At 35.6% G+C, this 21,027-nt stretch overlaps 1 protein-coding gene across 3 annotated transcripts in view; it reads right to left on the bottom strand.

The window, feature by feature from the left end:
* Window positions 1–21,027, bottom strand: part of RGS22 (regulator of G protein signaling 22) — a 158,307-nt gene that overhangs the window by 60,544 nt on the left and 76,736 nt on the right. For all 3 annotated transcript variants that reach the window (XM_073229890.1, XM_073229891.1, XM_073229889.1), the window contains exons 12-14: window positions 9,977–10,091; window positions 8,433–8,555; window positions 7,532–7,633 (exon numbers count right to left, since the gene is read on the bottom strand). In XM_073229890.1, coding sequence (XP_073085991.1) covers window positions 7,532–7,633; window positions 8,433–8,555; window positions 9,977–10,091 — 340 coding nt within the window. The remainder of the gene's footprint in view (window positions 1–7,531; window positions 7,634–8,432; window positions 8,556–9,976; window positions 10,092–21,027) is intronic.

Raw genomic sequence — 21,027 nt, forward strand, 5'->3', positions numbered from 1 at the left:
ATTCATCTTTTAGGAAACACAGCTTGACTCTTAAGGCTGCTGCTGTATAAAGAAATGAGTTCTGTCAGTGCACCTGAAAATACACCATCAGTCTAGAGAAGGAGCACTGAACTCATAGCTCTTTAATGCAAATGTCAGGACCACCCTGAAGTATTTAAGTCTTATAAATGCCAAGTAAGGAGAGGAGCTAAACAATTAAGGTAATGGATGACAGCAAGCAAAGAAAAACTAGGATTATTATCAGAAAAATCTTCAGCACTGCTTCTCTTGTGCCATAAAAAGTTTTTCAAAGGGATGTGTGGTCACACCCAAGGTTTTGATTACCTAAATTTGCTCAGACTTCACTGAAAAACATTGCCAGGGTAATGCAAATTTTATGCAGGAAGAGCTACATGGTCTCTTCTTTCTCAGTCTTTCTAGGGTTCTGTGGAAAAGTGGGCAGAAGAAGAGCACATTCTTATACCTTATAGTATTTGAAGGGCAGCATTTACATGTGCTTTGATCACCAGCATGGAAACCAGAATGGATCAGAGACTAGTGCTTGATAAATGTTTTTGGAAGGACCAGTAACAGTTTCTAGGCTAGGGAAAATGTGCTTGTTCCTGATGCTTGAACTACTACCCAGTTTATACTGATTTCTGTTTTTACTGAAATAGATACAGAAGCAGGAGCAAAGGGGCCAAATACATGGACATACTTGCAGGACGCTCAGGTAAGACTGTGCTGCACAACCTGGTATGAACCTCAGTAAGATCCACACTGTGTCTAAGATTACCTAATTGGAAATCAGAATGCTTTGGGGGCCAGAAAGGATGAGAAAGATAGCCATAAATAATTGATGAATGAATACATTAATGAACTCTGCATTACTGTTACATCACAACTTAGGAAGTCTCCTAAAAACACCAATGCACAGTATGGGTCTGATGATATTTACTGATTCAGCTTTCGTGTTTCCTTTCTCTCTTACGAAATTTTGCAAACACAAGAGTAAGCCAGTGGCCACATTATAGACCTTGGACAGGTAGGGGTAGTCATTTAGACTGACTTATGTGCTATAGGACCCCTCAAGTGATTTCTTTGTGGAATGTATATAAATAGAAGCAACAAGAGTTGCTTAATGCTCCCAACTAGAGCATTAAGACAGAATATTTCCAAGTTGTCAAATTCCTGGGTGGAGATATCAGGAGTAAGACTTCCAAATGTCAACATTTTATCTAGCTAGAGCTAGAGATACTGAACAGATTTGAGATTTAGTCTAAAGTTGTTGATATGAATAAAACAGAAAAGTATAATTTTTTGTTTGAATAGTTGTCACCCAAAGGGATATATATTTTGTATTGCTTCACAGAGAGGGAGTAAGACCAAAGGATGAAAGCTTTTGGATCAAAAATGAGAAAAAACAGAAGTAGTTTCCTCCCTTCTACAGGTATTTGAAAAGAAGCTGATGATTATTTAAAAAGACAACTGTTATCTTCTACTAAAGAAATAACATATTTAATTACCAGTTAAGATTCTATTGCCTGGTTTTACTTTAAACATGATTAAAGTACTTCAGTAATTATCTCTCTTTCCCACTAGAGAGTGAGCTCTTAAAGCCAATAAGTTTGTCCTAATCATCTTTGTATTCATAGATTACTTGGCACATAGGCACAGTGAACATTAATAAATAATAGAATACTGTTAAATATATTCTTGAAAGGTTGTGATTCTATGAAATATATTTTGACTTAAGTTGTATTTTGAAACGCAGAACAAGTTCTTTTACTGATTGAATGAATAGCTGTTCTTCCAGCCTATTTCTTCAGTTTGTTTACATGTCTATTTTCCTACCCCATTAACCAAGTAATTGGTAGAAACTTAATTACTGATTCTCATAATAATAAAAATACCTATTGTGTTCTGTATACTACAAAATATATCTACCTACATTATCTTATGAGATATTTAACAAAAGTCCTATGAGGTAGATATCAGAACCTTTACATAGTAAAAGAGGCAAATTGTAGCACTGAAATAGGTTCTGCATCTCAAGTTTGATCTTAATTTTCAACTTGGCAAGGTTAACATTTCAGAGATCTAGTTTCCTTTTATATTATTTTAACATTTTTTAATTCTTTAAATATTCTACCATGTATTTCTAACATAGGATAAAAACACCTCATGTGTTCATTACGGGTACTGAATTAGAAAATATGCAACTGTTTCTTACAGAGGTTTCCCTTTCTGGTAGTTTGGTAGGCTAGATTACTTGAAAACCCTTCCTCTATAAAATACCTATAAATGCTGGATAAAGTACAACAAATACTCTTTGAAATGCATGGATGAGATAGTAAAGAAAATCACCAAGGGTCACAACTGAGTATACAGAAAACCAGGGTGATAAGCATGAGTTGACAGTGGGACCACATGAGGGAAACCGAGGGTGTAGGTTGTGAGAGCCATGAAATACAAGGAAAGAACCTCAGACCCTTGTGTGATAGAAAAGTTACACTGAGACTCATACATACACCAAGTTCCTTGAAGGGGTATACAGAATGTGAATTGTGGAGTGGGTAAAAAAATGTATATGTATACACCTACAAAACCTAGGAGAAGCTTACTTATACACCTACAAAACCTAGGAGAAGCTTACTTATCCTAGACTATACTCTATGTAAAAGAAAGAAATCTCCTAAAAATTCATTAGCATGAGTTTATCATCATGTGGACTTCATTTTCAAGATTACATTGGCAACTGAAGAAACTCCAACATGAGAAATTAGGATTAAAAATATGCCTAGCCAAAGCACCATATATAAAAACCTCACTAAAGAGCTCATAATTCAAAATTACAAAACACACAAGGAAAGACTCTAGCATGTCAGCAGAAATAATAAATAGTAAAATTAGTTCTCCCAAAAACAACATATCATAGAACTAATGGATGCCATAGAAGCCAGACTGTAGGATGGCTCCCATTAACACAGGGTCTCCTAGTGTCCATGCCTTTTGTAATCCTCTCCCTCTAAGTATGGGCATCATGTGTGCCTTGCTTCTAACCAAGAGAATATGGAAATAGTGATGAGATTCATGTGCTTATGTGTATGTGGTGATGTTACATAAGATGGTAATGCCTATCTTGCTAATAAACTCTTCCCCTTGCTGGTTTTGGGGAAGCAAGCTGCCATGTTGTGAGATGCCATATGGACAGGGCCACATGGCATATCGCTGAGGTGCCCTGTAGCTGACAGCCAGAAAAAACTGAGCTCTCAGTCTGGCAGCCTGCAAGGAACTGAATGCTGCTAACAATCATATGAGTACTGACACAAATCCTTCCCCAAATGAGCCCCTGATGAGAAACCAGCCCTAGCCAACACATTTATTTACAGGTTTGCAGAACAATCAGCAAAGCTGTGCCCAGACTCCTTATCTATATAAACTGTGAAATAATAAATGTGTGTTGTTTTAAACCAGAAAGTTATGATAATACCATTATGCACGAATAGCTAACACAGATACAGAGTATATGTTTAAAATGCTTAAAGACATAAAGGAAACAAAAAAATAAGACAAAAAGAAAAAACACCAGGAAAATTTGAAAAACACAAGTAGAATGTCCAATAACAAAAAAAAGCGTAATTCCTAAAATGATTTAACTCAATGGATGGGTTAAGTTCAATCAATTTCAACAGATTGAAATCTGCTGAAGAAATAACATGTGAACTCAAAAACAGATCAAAGGAAATTGATCTATTTCAATTTAACATCACACAATATAGACAAAAGACAGACAAACTTAAGAGATATAGGATAGATTGAAAAGCCCCAATACTGACCAAATAGGGAATCAGAATGACAGAATACAGAAAGGAGAAGTAGAAAGAATGAAAGAAGTAATGGCTGAGGACTTCCCAGAATTGATGAAAGACATGATCTCTCAGATTCTAAAAGCAACTTAGACCCAAAAAAGATAACTATAGTAAATACACTGAGGTGAAATAGAGAACACCAAAGTCATAAGCAAACAATGAGAAAACACAAAGGATTATCAGCAGACCCTTCAAAAATAATAAGAGACCACAAGATAGTATAATAATATCTGCAAAGTGCTGAAAGAACATTGTCATTTTAGAATTCTACATTCAGCTAAATGATCAGTGAGAAAACAAAATAGATATTTCAGACCAAGTCTGAGAGTTTTTTTACTACTAATAAATATTCATGAAAAACCTACTGAAAGATACTCCTCGGAAATCAAACCCAAAGGAAGGCGTGTGATGTAAAAAGCAATGATAAGCAAGAAATTTGTGTGTGAATATATCTACACAAGCACCAACAGCATTAAAAAAAGGACAACTGCTTGGTGGATAGAAAAACAAAATTTAAAAGGTCATACAAAAATGATCTATAAAATGCATAACGTGTGATGGAATTAAACTGTTTTAATGTCCTTGGATTGTTTGAAAGGAGGATAAAGGTAATGAGTAATTGTAGACTTTGTTAATTACAATACATATTTTTAAATTGTAAGGGAGGAAAAGTGAAATAGAATATGCAACTTCCAAACCAGTAGGAGAAAATAAGATGTAAAACATTATTACCACCTACTTTCTGAAGACAAACAGAGGCTTATTAAATGGGCTGACTTGACCAAGTTTACCCAGCTAATAACTAGCATAATGTGACCTAAATTCATATTTTCCAATTCCATGTTCTATGATGTTTTTTCGTTCTATGTCATAAAGCCTCTGATCTAGGTGACACATTAAAATAACAATTTGTTACCTTGATGTTCAATTCCATAAGGCAAAAATCTTACACTTTAAATTTTCTGTGGATTTACCTCAGAATCCTTGTATTCCTCATTTCCATCTCATTCTTTCCTACCCTCTCCACTCATTCATTCCTACATTCTCCACAACATTGTTCTCTGGGCTCTATTTTTTTTACTCTTTTTTTCTCTTTCTCTTTCTCATTTTTTAAAAATTTTGTGTGTTTGTGCATGTGTGTGTGTGTGTGTGTGTGTGTGTATATGTAACCATGAACAATATTTATGTATCATACATGCTTACTAGTTTGTTAAATATCCCAATTTTATGAGATTTATAAGAAATATATATATATGCTGTGGAGACTGGTAAATTCTAAATGCATAGGTTTTTGGGGGATGCAGTATGAAAGATTTCTACAAAGTTGGAAGAAATGAGAAAAGAGTGGTACACAGATGTGCTTCATTCTACTGTAGTGCTCTATCACTGAAGCAAGTGTGTAATGTCAAAAAAGCAGCAGGACTATCTATGGCAGCAATCTAGCCTCCAAAATCTTAGCGTTGAAAGATGATCTGCTGGCAAGCTGTTGCTCGAGTCAAAGACTTTATTTCTGCACTGTGCTGGTGATTCCTTTTCTCTTTGTCAAGACCATTTCAATTAGTTTCTAACTGCATTATTCTATCTTGAAGATGTGCAATAAAAGCTACAGGGTGTGTCCAAGCCTGTAGTTCAAACTCTTGAACCACAGTTAATCACACTAAATCCCTGTCACTGACCACCCATCTAGTTTGCCTACAGATATTTCTGCAATACTTCATGAGTCAATAAAACCTCAAGATGATTTGCCTACTAGCATACTGAAAAGCATTCAAGTCTCTTGAAACTCTCAGTCTCCTACCATACAGTTTGTCAGTTGTTTAAGAACAATATAAAATCAAGTTCATAGTGACTTTAACAGTGCCAGCTGATCATACTTTGTTACTGGCATTATTTATCCAAAGATCTGTATTGTAAATGTATCCTTTAAGAAAGCCTTAAAGCATTTCTAATATAAAGAAATGAATGACAGGTCATACTGTCAGACAAGTCTATAGGATTGATGGTTATAAAGGCAATTTTTGTATCTGGAGTCAACAAAAATCTTGGATAATTAATGCCTAAAGCAATTTAGACAGCTGCTCCACTAACCAAAAAATAAGAAAGTAACGATAGATGCAAAAAGCAAACTTTACAAAATATCACATTTGCTCCTTTCATTTCCTCTTATTCACATAAAGGAAACTTCTCCATTGCTCCCTCACCTAACCTGCTTTGATTCCCCAAAAAGTATCCTAGGAATGGATTAAAAGCTTCTGGGCCTCGATAATCCTGAAACAATAATCCACCTCAGAATAACCAAAACTTAACTGTATTTTGTTTCATGATCATTTAGAGCTAGATGAATAATACCATTACTAGGAATTGATGTCTACCAAGCTCAAGCAGAATTTCCACTTTTACAAGTGCATGGAAATATGGCAGTTACAAAATAAAACCCCATTTAATTGAGCAGCTGAAGATTTTTGGAGAAGTATGCTTTGTAGTAGTGAAAACATAATAAAAATAACAAATGGTACTTTAGCCCGCAGGAGCAACAGGTTAGAGGAAGCTGGTATATAGAGACTTGCAGGTAAAAGATTAGCAAGCATAAGAACCAACTGTGTGGTCTCAAAAAATAGCACAGGCAAATTAAAGAAATAATTTCATGATTTCATGGAGCCTAATCTTGGCTAGTAGGAGATGAAGCTCTTATTCTCACAGTAGAGCACAAAGCTCCGTCAGTTGATTTACAAAGTGAGTTATTAATGCCAGAGTCAGGGTGGTAGAAGTAACAACAAACATCCAATAGTACTCTCTGATGTCCTAAGAATATAAGATAATAAATAATATGACAAAGCTAATCTCCTCCACATTGTTCTGGGAGAGGTTCTCTGGAATGGGGTTATTTCAGATTGTAGGAACCACTTAAGTAGTCAACAGATAAAGAAGTGATTAGCAGATTTCTAGGCTTGAAGACCTCTCTCTATTAAAGATCAGAAAATCCTAAGAATAAAAACTGAAAAGATCTATCAGCTTGAGCCATATTATATTCCCTTTCCTTTTCCCCACAAAATGAACCTACTATCTCTGTCTTCCTTTGGAGAGAATCCTCTGTTCTTCCTCCTCTATTTTACTTCCTCTGCTATTTTGCTTTGGAGTGGTCTTGAAATATTCTTCACTCCCTTCTGTCTTATATAGTGTATAGCACAGAAGCCCAGGTGATGACATGGGGCCTACACCACACAGAGCCAGTCAATATCCTTTCCTGCCCTTTAGACAGGTCAAGAGCCTAAGTATATCCAACTGCTGATTTCTGCAGGAAACTCAGAGAAAAACTTTGGTCAATGCCTCTCTGCTCCCAATCACATCAATGATTTATTGCAAGTCCTCTCTTTTAAATCACTCATAACTATAACTAAAAGGCATAAATTAGAAAAAAAGATGTCCTTTATTGGAAGAACATGTAATTGGGACAAAGAGAATATAAAGCAAACAAATAAAATGGGGATAACTGAGGACCCACAAATCAGATTATAAAACAATATTCTGCTGATGGCTAAATAAAGTAATCCCATGGCAGCAATTTAACTGCTCCCTTTTTGCAGGCACTCCCAGATTTCTCTTGTTCAGAGCTGGATAAAACTTTTCATTTCTCTGTGTACTTAGAACTTCACATTGAACCAACATTATTTACTACTTACTTGGGCTTGCTTGCATATTTTAAAAGGGTGAAGTGTTTCTTGGTAGAAAAGCTGATGATAAGCCTGTAGGTCAAACCAACAGTACACACTATTCTTCCATAACTGCGGACAGAAAAAGTACACAAGTTATTACCACCCGATTATTAAAGCTCTACGAACCTCTAATTTCAAATATAAATAATTGTTTAGTTTATTGGTGTTACCATAAATCAAGTTCAACTTAAGACAGTTTTATCTTCCATCACAAACTAGCTACATACAAAATATTTATTAGTATTGTCATTCAAACATTATATTTTTGCGTGTATGCTTCTCACATAATTGGTCTTTAAAATAGTATGTGTTCTAATTAACAAAGAGTAGTCACACATTTCTGGCATGAGACAAAAAAATCTGGAGGTATTTTGATATATGTGAGGAGAAATGTATATCATACCAGACCAGAACACTAATAATTGAGCCAGTGAAATACTTTTTATTTGAACAAAATAAAGACTGCTTGTAATTTAAAAAAAAATGCTGGAAATAAGTTAGCCATTATCCATAGTAATTTTTTATTAGAATTACTTGAAATAAAAATTAAAGGATTCAGAGATATCAACTCTGAATTTAATATTTATTACATTGACACAAAATTACATAAAAAACTTTTTAATGATACTAGTCAACTTTTGTCTATGTGCACTTTACTCTCCTTTATAATTTTAGTAGGCTAGTGAACCAAAAGAATTATAATTGAGATGTTTAATTTTTTTCTAAATATTTAGTAAAAAACTTCTTACCAGAAGAAATGGGAATTCTACTGTCAAATATCATTACTTGAGCATTGAATTATCTCTCAACCTCTTACTGTTAAATAAAGTAAATGCATAAAATTAGATTTAAAATAACTATTTTCTACCTTGTTCCCTGAATGCTCACAGAATTTAGTAAAGAAAAATCCAGCTCTATTTTCTACATACAAAGATTGCAATAAATTTTCCATGTCAAATCCTCCGAAGGCAACATCTGCCATGGTTTTAACCTAGATTAAAAAACAGAAGTCCGTTATCCACACAGAGACATTATAATTTTTTTTATGGCATTGTACAACAACAGGGTTTCATAAATTCTGTCAGGCTGTCATTTTCCCACTGGATTTTTATTTTATTTTTGTACCATATAAGTAATTAATGCAGTATGTTTGCATCTGACTGTCATTTAAGATGCATTTACAGAGCCAACTATAGCAGCAGAGTTCATTCTGTTATAAACCAATCTCATTTCAAACTTAACATTAAAATGACTTCCCAACCTCAATTACTTTCATGTTTCAGGCACAGTGATACCATTTTAGGAGCCTTCCAAATCTCTGTTGGTGGTCTCTTCTACTGTTATTTTAGCCTTGAGGTGCTGCTGTAATAGCTACATGAGCGTTATAAAAAGAACTATCTTCAAGGCCTCTCAATGCTGCATATTAACTGTTCTTAATGGGGTACCTCTCTGGACAGTCTAACGCCACACAGGTCATGGCCTTTACAGTGTAAATGTTCTAATAAAACTTTGCGATTTCTGAGCTTCTCTGCCAAATATGTTGGCAGCCCTAACACCATTTGTGAAACACAGAAAGCTGGCTATTTCTCCAAGCATGGGAGTGACTACAGATTACAAAAGGCATCTATTATTCACATGAACTCTGCCATTTGTTGTGTGGAACTCAGACTCCTTTGTAATCTTAATCGTGGCCATAAACAATTTTGGGTTTCAGTAAGTTTCTTGCTTTCTCATTGTTAAGGTGTCTCTCTGCCTCTCTCTTTGTCCCCCAACTAAACAAATTCTGAGGTTAGAATTAAATATTTTTATAATATTCAATCATTGGCATTCAAAAATAAAAAATTACTTTGGTAAGAATAAAATCCTAAATAGAAGAAAAGGAAAACTGTTTGCTTAGTATAATAAAGTTACACCAAATTCTATCTAGGTGTTCAGACTATATTGGGATTACCAAGGCTTCCGCCTAAAGTACTATGCTCAGGGAATGCACAACTATCATCTAGAACTTGTGTATTAAATCCACATTATCAAGGTAGCCACATCCTGGAAATAATCTTGCTTTATAAAAAATTCTATGTTTCCAAAACACATCAAATATTGTTCTTTTAATCAAGTGTTAAATATTTAATAAAAATCCTAGAAGGCTTATCTTGTGCCTGAGGTGTCATCATACCCAAACCAGAACACAGCTGTTTTTGAAAACAGTAATCAATTTAAGTATATAGTAACATGGTTCTCAAAAAGGAAATCCAGAGGAAATTTTTGTATAAAAATCATTTTGCAAGGAAAAAATAAAGGTATTGATTAATAAAGAAAAAATACAATGGCAAATCAATTAAAAAATTTTAAATCAGGGGACATTCATCAGTTAAATGATGAATCAGATTATTGATCAGTCTTTAAAATACTTACCAAAGGTTCTTCTGTATAAGTATATCTTCTATCCAGCTGGGGCTTCTGGCATTCAGAAATGTCAGTAAAAGATGTCAAATGAATAACTTTGTTGCTTTCAGACATGTGCCTTGACCTAAATTATAAGGGTAAGACCTAACTGATCAACATATTTTGAGCACCTTTCATATACATGGCACCAAATCTTAGGAGTGCTTCTGTCTATTGTAAAAGAATAAAAAAACAAAAGATATAAGGTCCAGCCTTCAAGAAAATGAAGTTGAGAAAACGAACAATAGTCCTATAGAAAGACAACTTGCAATAAAATAACTGCAGGTTAAAGGAATTAGAGAGTATATTTTAGGTGCCAAATGAGTGGGATGAATAATAAATATTAAGGGAGTATAAGAATGAGGAGTCCCTTCAAGCTATATTAGTAATTAAAGAAAGGATATATTTTTCTGAAAAATTGGTAGGATATATATATTCTGTGTGTGTGGTGTGTGTGTGTGTGTGTGTGTGTGTGTGTAGAGGGGTTCTTTAGATGGGGAAATAGTGAGCAATATATAAAGGTAGGTAGGAAAGCTTTGTCTAAATGGCAGCAAGTTGACTTACTTGCTTAGGGCAAGAGGACCCTAACAAGTGAACACTATATAATACATACCAAAAATTATGCTAAAAATAATTCATATAATCATATTTAATCCTCACAACAGGTGGGACTCATAAGAATTTATATATCATAGTTTGGAATGAGATCATGGAACACTTTGGAATTACACTAATGACTTTGGACGCCAACTTTTTACATTTTCTTATCCAGTTCCCTTTTCCATACCCTACTGAAATTATTCTAAACCTTATTTTCCAGCTCCATAAAACATGCCTGTTGCACCTCACCAATCCACCTCCACTCCACCAGCGTATTACTTTGCCGGTTCTTCTCAAACAAAATGTAGGTACAATATACTTCAGTTTCTCAGACAAATGGTATGTACAACATGCTTCAGTTTCCCTACTCCATGTAACAGACACTGTTGATTAATAAGCTAACTCAACACCCATTTCCAGTGACAGGCTTCTATAACCACACCACTGAAATACTGATAGAGCTAAATATTCATTTTATTCACTTTCTAAGACTCCCTTGCAGAAAGGGATAGTCATGTGACACAACTGTGACTAATGAAACATAAAAGTGAAGTCTGCTGGGAAACTTCTAAGTAAGCTTGCTTTCCTGACTAAAGCAAGAGGATTAATGGAAACTACCCTTCCTCCTTCTTTATGAGTTGAAAGCCTGATGTCAGGAGCTTTAACACCACTGACTATGAGGGAATGGTCAAGAGCATTACAAAAATGCAGACCCTAATACTTCTGATCTAGTGAACCAATAGTGGCAGATTTCTTATTCTGTGAAAAAAATTAGCCAAATTTGTCTAAGCCATTGTAAGTGAAGTTTTCTGTCATTTGTAGGTGAAAATACTCTTAAATTATCAATCAACAAAGATATCCACCTATCCCCATTCTTATTTCCTTTCATCCTGTCTCAAGAAGAAATGTCCCATATCCTCTCCAAGGTTAATCTTATTGCCTTGGTTCTTGAACCCTTCCCTACATTCTCCTTTGAAATCAGACACCTTTTTCTTTCTCATCAATCTTCAACTTCTCCCTTTGCACCACTTTATTCTATCTTATTCTAACATATGAACAGGCACAAGTCTCTTCCACCTTAAAAATACCCTTTTCCACTACAGAAAATTATTGAATCATAAGAGCAAGAGAAGAATATAGGAATCATAAAACTGCCAAAAAATAATTAATAAAATGTCAATAAGTCCTTACCATGAATAAGTACTTTGGATGTAAATGGACTAAATGATTCAGTGAAAAGACTTAGAGTGACTAAATGGATAAAAACAAAAACAAAAACAAGGCCTATCTATATGCTGCCTACAAGAGACTCACTTCAGATATAAGGATACACACAAATTGAAAGTGAAGGGATGAAAAGAGATATTCCATGCAATTGGAAACCCAAAGAAGGCTGGTGCAGATATATTTTTATCAGACAAATTATACTTTAAGTCAAAGACCATAATAAGAGGCAAGGAAGGTCATTATACAATGATAAAGGGGTCAATCCAAAAAGAAGATATAACATTTGTAAATATTTATACACCCAGTATAAGAGCACCTAAATATATAAAGCAACTATTAACAGACCTAAAGGAAGAGCTATGTGGCAAGATAATAATAGTAGGTGATGTTAATACCCCATTTTCATCAATGAATAGGTCATCAGACAGAAAATCAATAAGGAAACATTGGCCTTAAACAATAGATTAGACCACATGGACTCAACAGATCTTTACAGAACATTCCACCAAAAACAATAGAACCACATTCTTCTAAATGTATATGGAATATTTTCCAGGACAGATAATATGTTAGGCCACAAAACAAGTCTTAATAATTTAAGAAGTATAAAATAATATCAACCATCTTCTCTGACCACGATGGTATGAAACTAGAAATCAATTACAAGAACAATATTGGAAAATTCACAAATATGTGAAGATTAAACAACATACTACTGAAAAAATAATGGGTCAAAGAATAAATCAAAGATAACTCAAAAAATACCTTCCAAAAAATGAAAGTGGAAATGCAACACACCAAAACTTACAAAATGTAGCAAAAGTAGTTCTAAGAGGAAGTTCACAGCAATAAATCCCTACCTCAAGGAACAAGAAAAATCTCAAAGAAACAACCTTACTTTACACTTAAAGGAAGAAGAAAAAGAACAAACCAAGAACAAAGTCAGTAGAAGGATAGAAATAACAAAGATCAGACAAGAAATAAATGAAATAGAGACTAAAAAAGACACTCAAAATATCAATGAAACCAAAAGCTGGTTTTTGAAAAGATAAACATTAAAAAACCTTTAAATGTATTCAGCAAGAAAAAGAGAGGACTCAAAGTCACAACTGAAAGAGAATTTACAACTGATACCACAGAAATACAAAAGATCATAAGAGACTGCTATGAACAATTATGCACCAAAAAATTGGACAATTTAGAAGAAATGAATAAATTCCTAGAAATGTATAACCTACCAAGACTGAATCATGAAGAAATAGAAAATCTTAACACACTGGTTACTAGTAAGGAACTGAATAGGCAATCAAAACCTCCCAACAAATAGAAGTCCAGGTACAGATGTTTCACTGTTGAATTCTACCAAACATTTAAAGAATAATGCCAATATTTCTCAAACTCTTCCAAAAAACAGAAGAGGAGCAAACACTACCAAACTTATTTTATGAGGTTGGCATTACATTGATAGTAAAATCAGGCAAGGACAGTACCAGAAAAAAACAAAACAAAAAACTACAGGTCAATATTCCTATGAATATGGATGCAAAAATCTTCAACAAAATATTAGAAAACCAATTCAACTATGCATTACAAGGATCATAAACCATGCTCAAGTGGGAATTACTTCAGGGATGGAAAGATGGTTTAATATCTGAAAATCTATCAGTATCTGTAAATTAATCAGTCATCTGTCTGAAGATACTTTTTGAGTTGTCTTTGATTTATTCTCTGACCCATTAGTTTTTCAGATACACCACATTAACAAAATGTGGTTAGTGAAAGGTAAAAATCATATCGATTAGAGGGGAAAAAGAGGGAGGTGTGAAAAGTGAGGCAGAAACCTCCTCCCCAAAAGACTTATAAAACAAAAATACAACTAAGTGAGAAAGTGTGACCAGGAGATGGCAAAACAGACTGCCTAGACCTGGAGAAAAGAGAAGACCTCACACAAAAGGGTACAATACCAAAGCCACCGAGCAGCAGGATCCAACCACTCTCCCCACCCTAGATCACAGGAGGGAGGAAAAAAAATGGAGCATGGAGGCAGTAGAAGCCCAGGACTGCTAAACACCCACCCATGGAGATCTGTTGTGGGAGCACAAACCTACATTATATGGTGCTCTGGAGATTAGAGGTGTTGGAAAGCAAAGACAGGCAGAATACTCATAGAGACTGAGATTCCAGCTGCTTGTGAAGAATAGGTGCACTCAACCGGCAACTCCTGGACAAAAGAAAGGCATGCACTTTGAAAGACATCCCAACAGTTGGAGGGGTGCTAGAGGGGCAAAGATTACACAGAACTTGCTGCTCAGGAGAAAGAGCAGGTGGACAAAATCGTCCCAGCACACTCATCCGAGCAGGTTGGGAACTTTCAGGAGCTTCAGACACTGAATCTCCCTGGCTGGCAAAGCAGCCCCAAGGCCCCCCATTGTGATTTGCAGCCAGCCTCTCTTTCCACCCAGTATGCACTAGTCTGCACAGCTGCTGCTCCTGCCATCCTGCCAGGCCAGCAGGAGGGTAGCCCTGCATACAACAGCTAAAGGGGCATAACACAGAGGCTAGTTCTTATATGATCAGCCCATTGACCCTGGAAGTGGAGGCAGGAACTGCAGCCAGAAAGGAGGAAAGAGCTCTTTCTTCCTGGCAGGCACTAGTGGCACTTGCCTCCAACCTCCGCCATCACTACAGGTGCTGGGTGGCTCCAGAGAGTAGAGGGCACTAGATGGCACTGTCTACACAAAGTTATTATTCCATAGGAATCACTAGAAAGAAACGGCAAAAACATCATCTGTGCAAACAAGAATTGAAACACCAGAAAGAGGGATAAGTGAAATTAAAACCACCAATCTTCTAAATAAAGATTTCAAAATAAAAATCATAAAGATCCTTCCAAAGTGAGAGAAAAATATTCAAGACCTCAGGGAGGACTTCAAGAAAGTGATAGAAATATAAAAATACAGTATGTGAAATGAAAAAAAAATAGAGGGATTTAAAAGTAGATTAGATGAGGTAGAGGAGATAGTAAATGAAATAGAAATTAGAGAACAGGAAAACAATGAAGCTGAGGCACAGAGAGAAAAAAGGTTCTCTAGGATGAAAGAATAATAAGAGAAATGTGAGATCAATCCAAACAGAACATTTTAGGGCACCAGAAGAAGAAGAGAGAAAAAGGGATAGAAAGTCTCTTTGAGAAAATAATTGCTGAAAACTTCCCCAATCTGGAGAAGGAAATAGTCTCTCAGGCCATGGAGGTACACAGATCTCCCAACAAAAGGGACCCAAGGAAGACAACACCAAGACATATAATAATTAAAATGGAAAATATCAAGGACAAGAACAGAGTATTAAAAGCAGACAGAGAGAGAAAACAGATCACATACAAAGGAAAACCTTTCAGGCTGTCATCAGATTTCTCAGAAGAAACCTCACAGCCAGAAGGGAATGGCAAAATATATTTAATGCAATGAAACAGAAGAACCTCCAACCAAGAATATGCTACCTGGCAAGACTATTATTTAAATTAGAAGTAGGAATTAAACAACTTCCAGATAAGCAAAAGTTGGGAGGATTTACCACCCACAAACCATCTCTACAGGGTATTTCAAAGGGGCTGCTCTAGATGGAGGAGCTTGTAAGGCTACATAGCTGTCACCACAGAAAATAGAACCACAGTAAATGAAGTAGACCAATTAATTACTAAGCAACACAAAATTAAATCAGCTACCCACAGTCAGTCAAGGAACACACAAAGAGCACAGAATATAACTCTTAGTTTATACAGTGGAGAAGGAAAAAAAAAGGGAGAGAGAAAAAAAGAACCTTTAGAATGTGTTTGAAACAGCATAATAAGGGAGTTAAGTTAGACTGTTAGAAAGTAAGGAAGCTGCGGTTGAACCTTTGGTACCCACAAATCTAAAGCCTGCAATGGAAATAAGTACATATCTATCAATAATCACCCTAAATGTAAATGGACTTAATTCCCCCATCAAAAGATATAGAGTTACAGAATGGATAAAAAAAAAAAAAAAGACCCATTTATATGCTGCCTACAAGAGACAGACTTCAAACCCAAAGACATACACAGACTAAAAGTGAAGGGATGGGAAAAGATATTTCATGCAAGTAATAGGGTGAAACAATTGGGAGTAGCAGTACTTAGATAAAATGGATTTCAAAACAAATAAAGTAACAAGAGATGAAGAAGGACATTACATAATGATAAAAGGGTCAGTCCAACAGGAGGATATAACCATTATAAATATCTATGCACCCAACAGAGGAGCACCTGAATAGTGAAACAAATAAAAGAATTAAAGGGAAATAGAATGCAATGCATTCATTTTAGGAGACTTCAAAACACCACTCACCATAAAGGACAGATCAACCAGTTAAAAAATAGGTAAGGATACAGAGGCATTGAACAACACATTAGAACAGAAGGACCTAACAGACATCTATAGAACAATTGACCCAAAAGCAGCAGGATACACATTCTTCTCAAGTGCACACAGAACATTTTCCAGAATAGTTCTAGGCCACAAAAAGGGTCTCAGTAAATTAAAAAGGATTGAAATTGTGCAACAAGCTTCTCAGACCACAAAGGTATGAAACTAGAAATGAATTATGCAAAGAAAACAAAAAGGCCACAAACACAGGAGGCTTAACAACATGCCCCTAAATAATCAATGGATCAATGACCAAATAAAAACAGAGATCAAGCAATATATGGAAATAAATGGAAACAACAACACAACACCCAAAACCTGTGGGACGTAGCGAAGGAAGCTGTAAAACAGGCTTACCTCAGGAAAGAAGAACAATCCTATATGAACAGTCTAAATTACTGAAACTAGGAAAAGAACAACATATGTGGCTCAAAGGAAGTAGAAGGAGGGACAAAATAAATATCAGAGCAGAAATAAATAAAATGAAGAAGAAACAAACAATAGGAAGAATCAATGAACCCAGGAGAGGTTCTTCAAGAAAACAAACAAAATAGATAAACCCCTAGGCAGACTTATCAAGAAAAAAAGAGAGTCTACACACAAAAGCAGAATCAGAAATGAGAAAGGAAAAATCACTACAGATACTACAGAAATACAAAGAATTACTAGACAATACAATGAAAACGTACATGCTAGTGAATTGGATAACTCAGAAGAGATGAACAACTTTCTAGAAAAATACAACCTTCCAAAGCTGACCCAGGAAGAAACAGAAAATCTTAACAGACCAATTACCAGCAATGAAATTGAATTGGTAATCACAAAACTACCTAAAAACCAAATCCCTGGACCAGATGGCTTCACCACTGAATTTTATCAAACATTTAGAGAAGACCTAATACCCATCCTCCTTAAAGTTTTCCAAAAAGCAGAAGAGGAGGGAAACTTCAAAACTCATTCTATGAGGACAGCATCACTCTAATACCAAAACCACTCAAAGACACCACAGAAAAAAAAAATCACAGACCAATATTCCTGATGAACATAGATGAAAAAACACTCAACAAAATATTAGCAAACCATATTCAAAAATACATCAAAAGATCATCCATCATGATCAAGTAGGATTCATCCCAGTGATGCAAGGATGGTACATCATTTGAAAATCCATCAACATCATACACTACATCAACTAAAAGAAGAAGAAAAACCACATGATCATCTCCATAGATGCTGAAAAGGTATTTGACAAAATTCAACATCAATTCCTGATAAAAACTCTCAACAAAATGAGTATAGAGGGCAAGTACCTCAACGTAATAAAGGCCATATATGACAAACCCACAGCCAACATCAGACTTAACAGCAAAAAGCTGAAAGCTTTTCCTCTAAGATCAGGAACAAGACAAGGATGCCCACTCTCCCCACTTTATTCAACATGGTACTAGAGGTCCTAGCCATGGTAATCAGACAACACAAAGTAATAAAAGGCATCCAGACTGGCAAGCATCCAGATTGATAAGGAAGAAGTTAAGCACTACAGATGACATGATATTGTACATAAAAAATCCTAAAGAATCCACCCCAAAACTACTAGAACTAATAACTGAATTCAGCAAAGTTGCAGGATACAAAATTAATACACAGAACTCTCTTGCATTCCTATATACCAATGATGAACTAGCAGAAAGAGATATCAGGACAACTCCATTTATAATTGCATCAAAAAGAATAAAATATCTAGGAATAAACATAACCAGGTATGTGAAAGACCTGTATTCTGAAAACTATAAGACACTCATGAGAGAAATTAAAGAAGACACCAGTAAATGGAAATACATCACATGCTCATGGATAGAAAGAATTAATATTGTCAAAACAGCCAATGAAACTGAATTGGTAATCAAAGTACAATCTTGTACTTTGATTGTACAAAGTACAATCAAAGCAATCTACAGATTCAATGCAATCCCTATCAAAACACCAACAGCATTCTTCAGCAAACTAGAACAAATACTTCTAAAATTCATATGGAACCACAAAAGACCCCCAATTTCCAAAGCAATCCTGAGAAGGAAAAACAAAGCTGGGGAGCTTATGCTCCCCAACTTCAAGCTCACTACAAAGCCACAGTAATCAAAAAAATTTGGTACTGCCACAAGAACAGACCCATAGATTAATGGAACAGAACAGACAGCCCATATATAAACCTACATACATATAGCCAATTAATATACAATAAAAGAGCCATGGACATACAATGGGGAAATGATAGCCTCTTCAACAACTTGTGTTGGCAAAACTGGACAGCTACATGTAAGAGAATGAAACTGGATTATTATCTAACTCCATATACAAAAGTAAACTCAAAATGGATTGAACACCTGAATGTAAGCAACCCAAGTGTCTATCAGTAGATGAATGGAAATGAAGATGTGGTACATATCCACAATGGCATATTCAGCCCTTAGAAGAAAATAAATCCTACTATTTTTCAACTGTATGTGTATTTCAAATTTTGAAAATAAAATAATTTGATTATAACAAATGACACAAAAAACTCTGGAGATGTTTCCCACTATATGGAGAATAATCTCCAAATTCCTTAATGTGACACACAGGAAGTTTTACTATCTGAACCTCTTTTATGTTTTAGCCTATATCTTGGCTTTTTTCATTGTAATACTCTAGCCAGAACATGAACATGAACATGAAAACAATGGACAGTATTCAAAATTCAACTTTTCTCTCAAGTCATGCCTATACATATTTTTATTTGTTTCATCACCTGGAAAATTAAAATAATCCTTCTTCATGAGGATGCAGTAAGAACTGATATAACGCAAGCAAAATATTTATACCAAAGCTCATTAACTTTTAGAAATGGCAGAGAGAATAATTTAGACCAATTCTCCCATTGAAGACAACTAGATAAGCTGAAAAAAAAATACAAAATTCAATCTGCTAGAAGGAATCTGAATGTTAACAGTATAGTTAAGAATTTTGGGTCCAAAACTCAGAACACAAAAATTCCCAGAGGTTAAGATTCTGGGAAGATCACAGGGTAGGAAGCACCAGGAACCTGTCTCCCCATCTAGACAACAATTGCACTGGCTGAATCTAGTATAACTATTCTGGGATCTATTTAAGGCTTTCAATTTAAATGGGAAGGCTTGGATAGTAATTGTGGTTAATTTTGGTCAGTTAGAGATCTTAGCACAGTAGCAGCCAACCAACCCTCAATGTTAGCTCCATGGAAGACAGCTGGGTATGTGTTTCTGGAGCATTTTGCACATGCTGGGAAAACCAGGGTGAGCCAAAAGGACCCTGTCCTCCAAAGACATCTGTGCTTTGATCTCTGCTGCTTCTGAGCACAGAGTTGCAAAAAGCCAGTGGCCGGTGGCCATTGTTGTACCTCCTCCGAATGTTGCAAGTCCATGTTCCTCAGGGTGAAGTGACTTTCAGAGAATTGAAACATTGCTCTTTCTTAGCCCCACCTTCATTTTTCTCTTTTCCCCTCTTTTGGAAGCCAGACATTAAAGATCAAGGCAATCAAAAATGTGAAACTGAATAAAGGAAACCTCAATTAAAATGGAGTCAGGAGGCCAGAAAGGGGAGTCTCAAGCCTACCACTCATTGTCAATTGCAGACCCAACAGGAAGAAGCCTATATTTCTTTTATTAAGGTCTTATTGATATACACTCTTACGAAGGTTTCACATAGAAAAACAATGTGGTTACTACATTCATTCATATTATTATGTCCCCCCCAATACCCAACTGCAATCACTGTCCATCAGTGTAGTAAGATGTCACAGTCACTATTTGCCCTCTCTGTGCTACACTGTCTTCCCCATGATCCCACCCACACCATGTGTGCCAATCATAATACCCCCTCAATCCCCTTCTCCCTCCCTCCACACCCATACTCTCCCACCCCTCCCCTTTGGTAACTGCTAATCCCTTTTTGGAGTCTGTGAGTCTGCCGCTGTTTTGTTCAAGAAGCCTGTATTTTAAGACTCCAGCAGGAGGAAGAAATATTTTCTCCTCCTCTAGCAACAGCCCAGCCAATGAAAGACAGTCACAGCTCAACCACTGAAAAGCCACTACAGTTCAAATTCTCAGTTTCCTCCAATGGACTTTCTGTTTATAACAGTTCCTCCCAACTTCCCCTTTCCTCTAGAGAAGACTTGTCATCAACTTTGTTCTCCACTTGCCTATGTTTTTGCCATAGCTTGTGTGCCCTGAATTGCAATGCTCTGCTATTCCTCAAAAAACCCATTTTGCTGTTAAAATAACGGGCTGTCTTACTTTTAAGGTTAACAAAAGCAACTGCATAGCCAGGGAAAACTTAGGAAGTGACCACACATGCCCAGGGAAAAGTGCATACTAAAAAAGACCTGAGAAGACCCAAAGTTTATACCTCAGGCTGATCCTTGGCACAGAGATGGCCTATATGTCATAAAAATCAACAATAATAAATTTAAAATGGTGAATTTCATGTTATATGAATACTATTGCAATAAAAAGTGAAAGTGAAGTAATAAATTATTTAGGCAAGAATATTCACCAGCAGACCCCATACCAAAGGATACTACCAAAGGATAGTTTTTCAGGCTGATGGAAAATAATCCCATTTGAAATAAAGAACAATGAAAAGGTAAATATGTGGGCAAATCTAAATGAATAAAATAACATACTACATTAAATAATGACAATATTCTTGAGAATCTTATGACTTCTCAAGTTC

This window comes from Manis javanica, chromosome 2 (assembly GCF_040802235.1).
Source record: "Manis javanica isolate MJ-LG chromosome 2, MJ_LKY, whole genome shotgun sequence".
In the NCBI taxonomy this organism is placed as follows: Eukaryota; Metazoa; Chordata; class Mammalia; order Pholidota; family Manidae; genus Manis; species Manis javanica.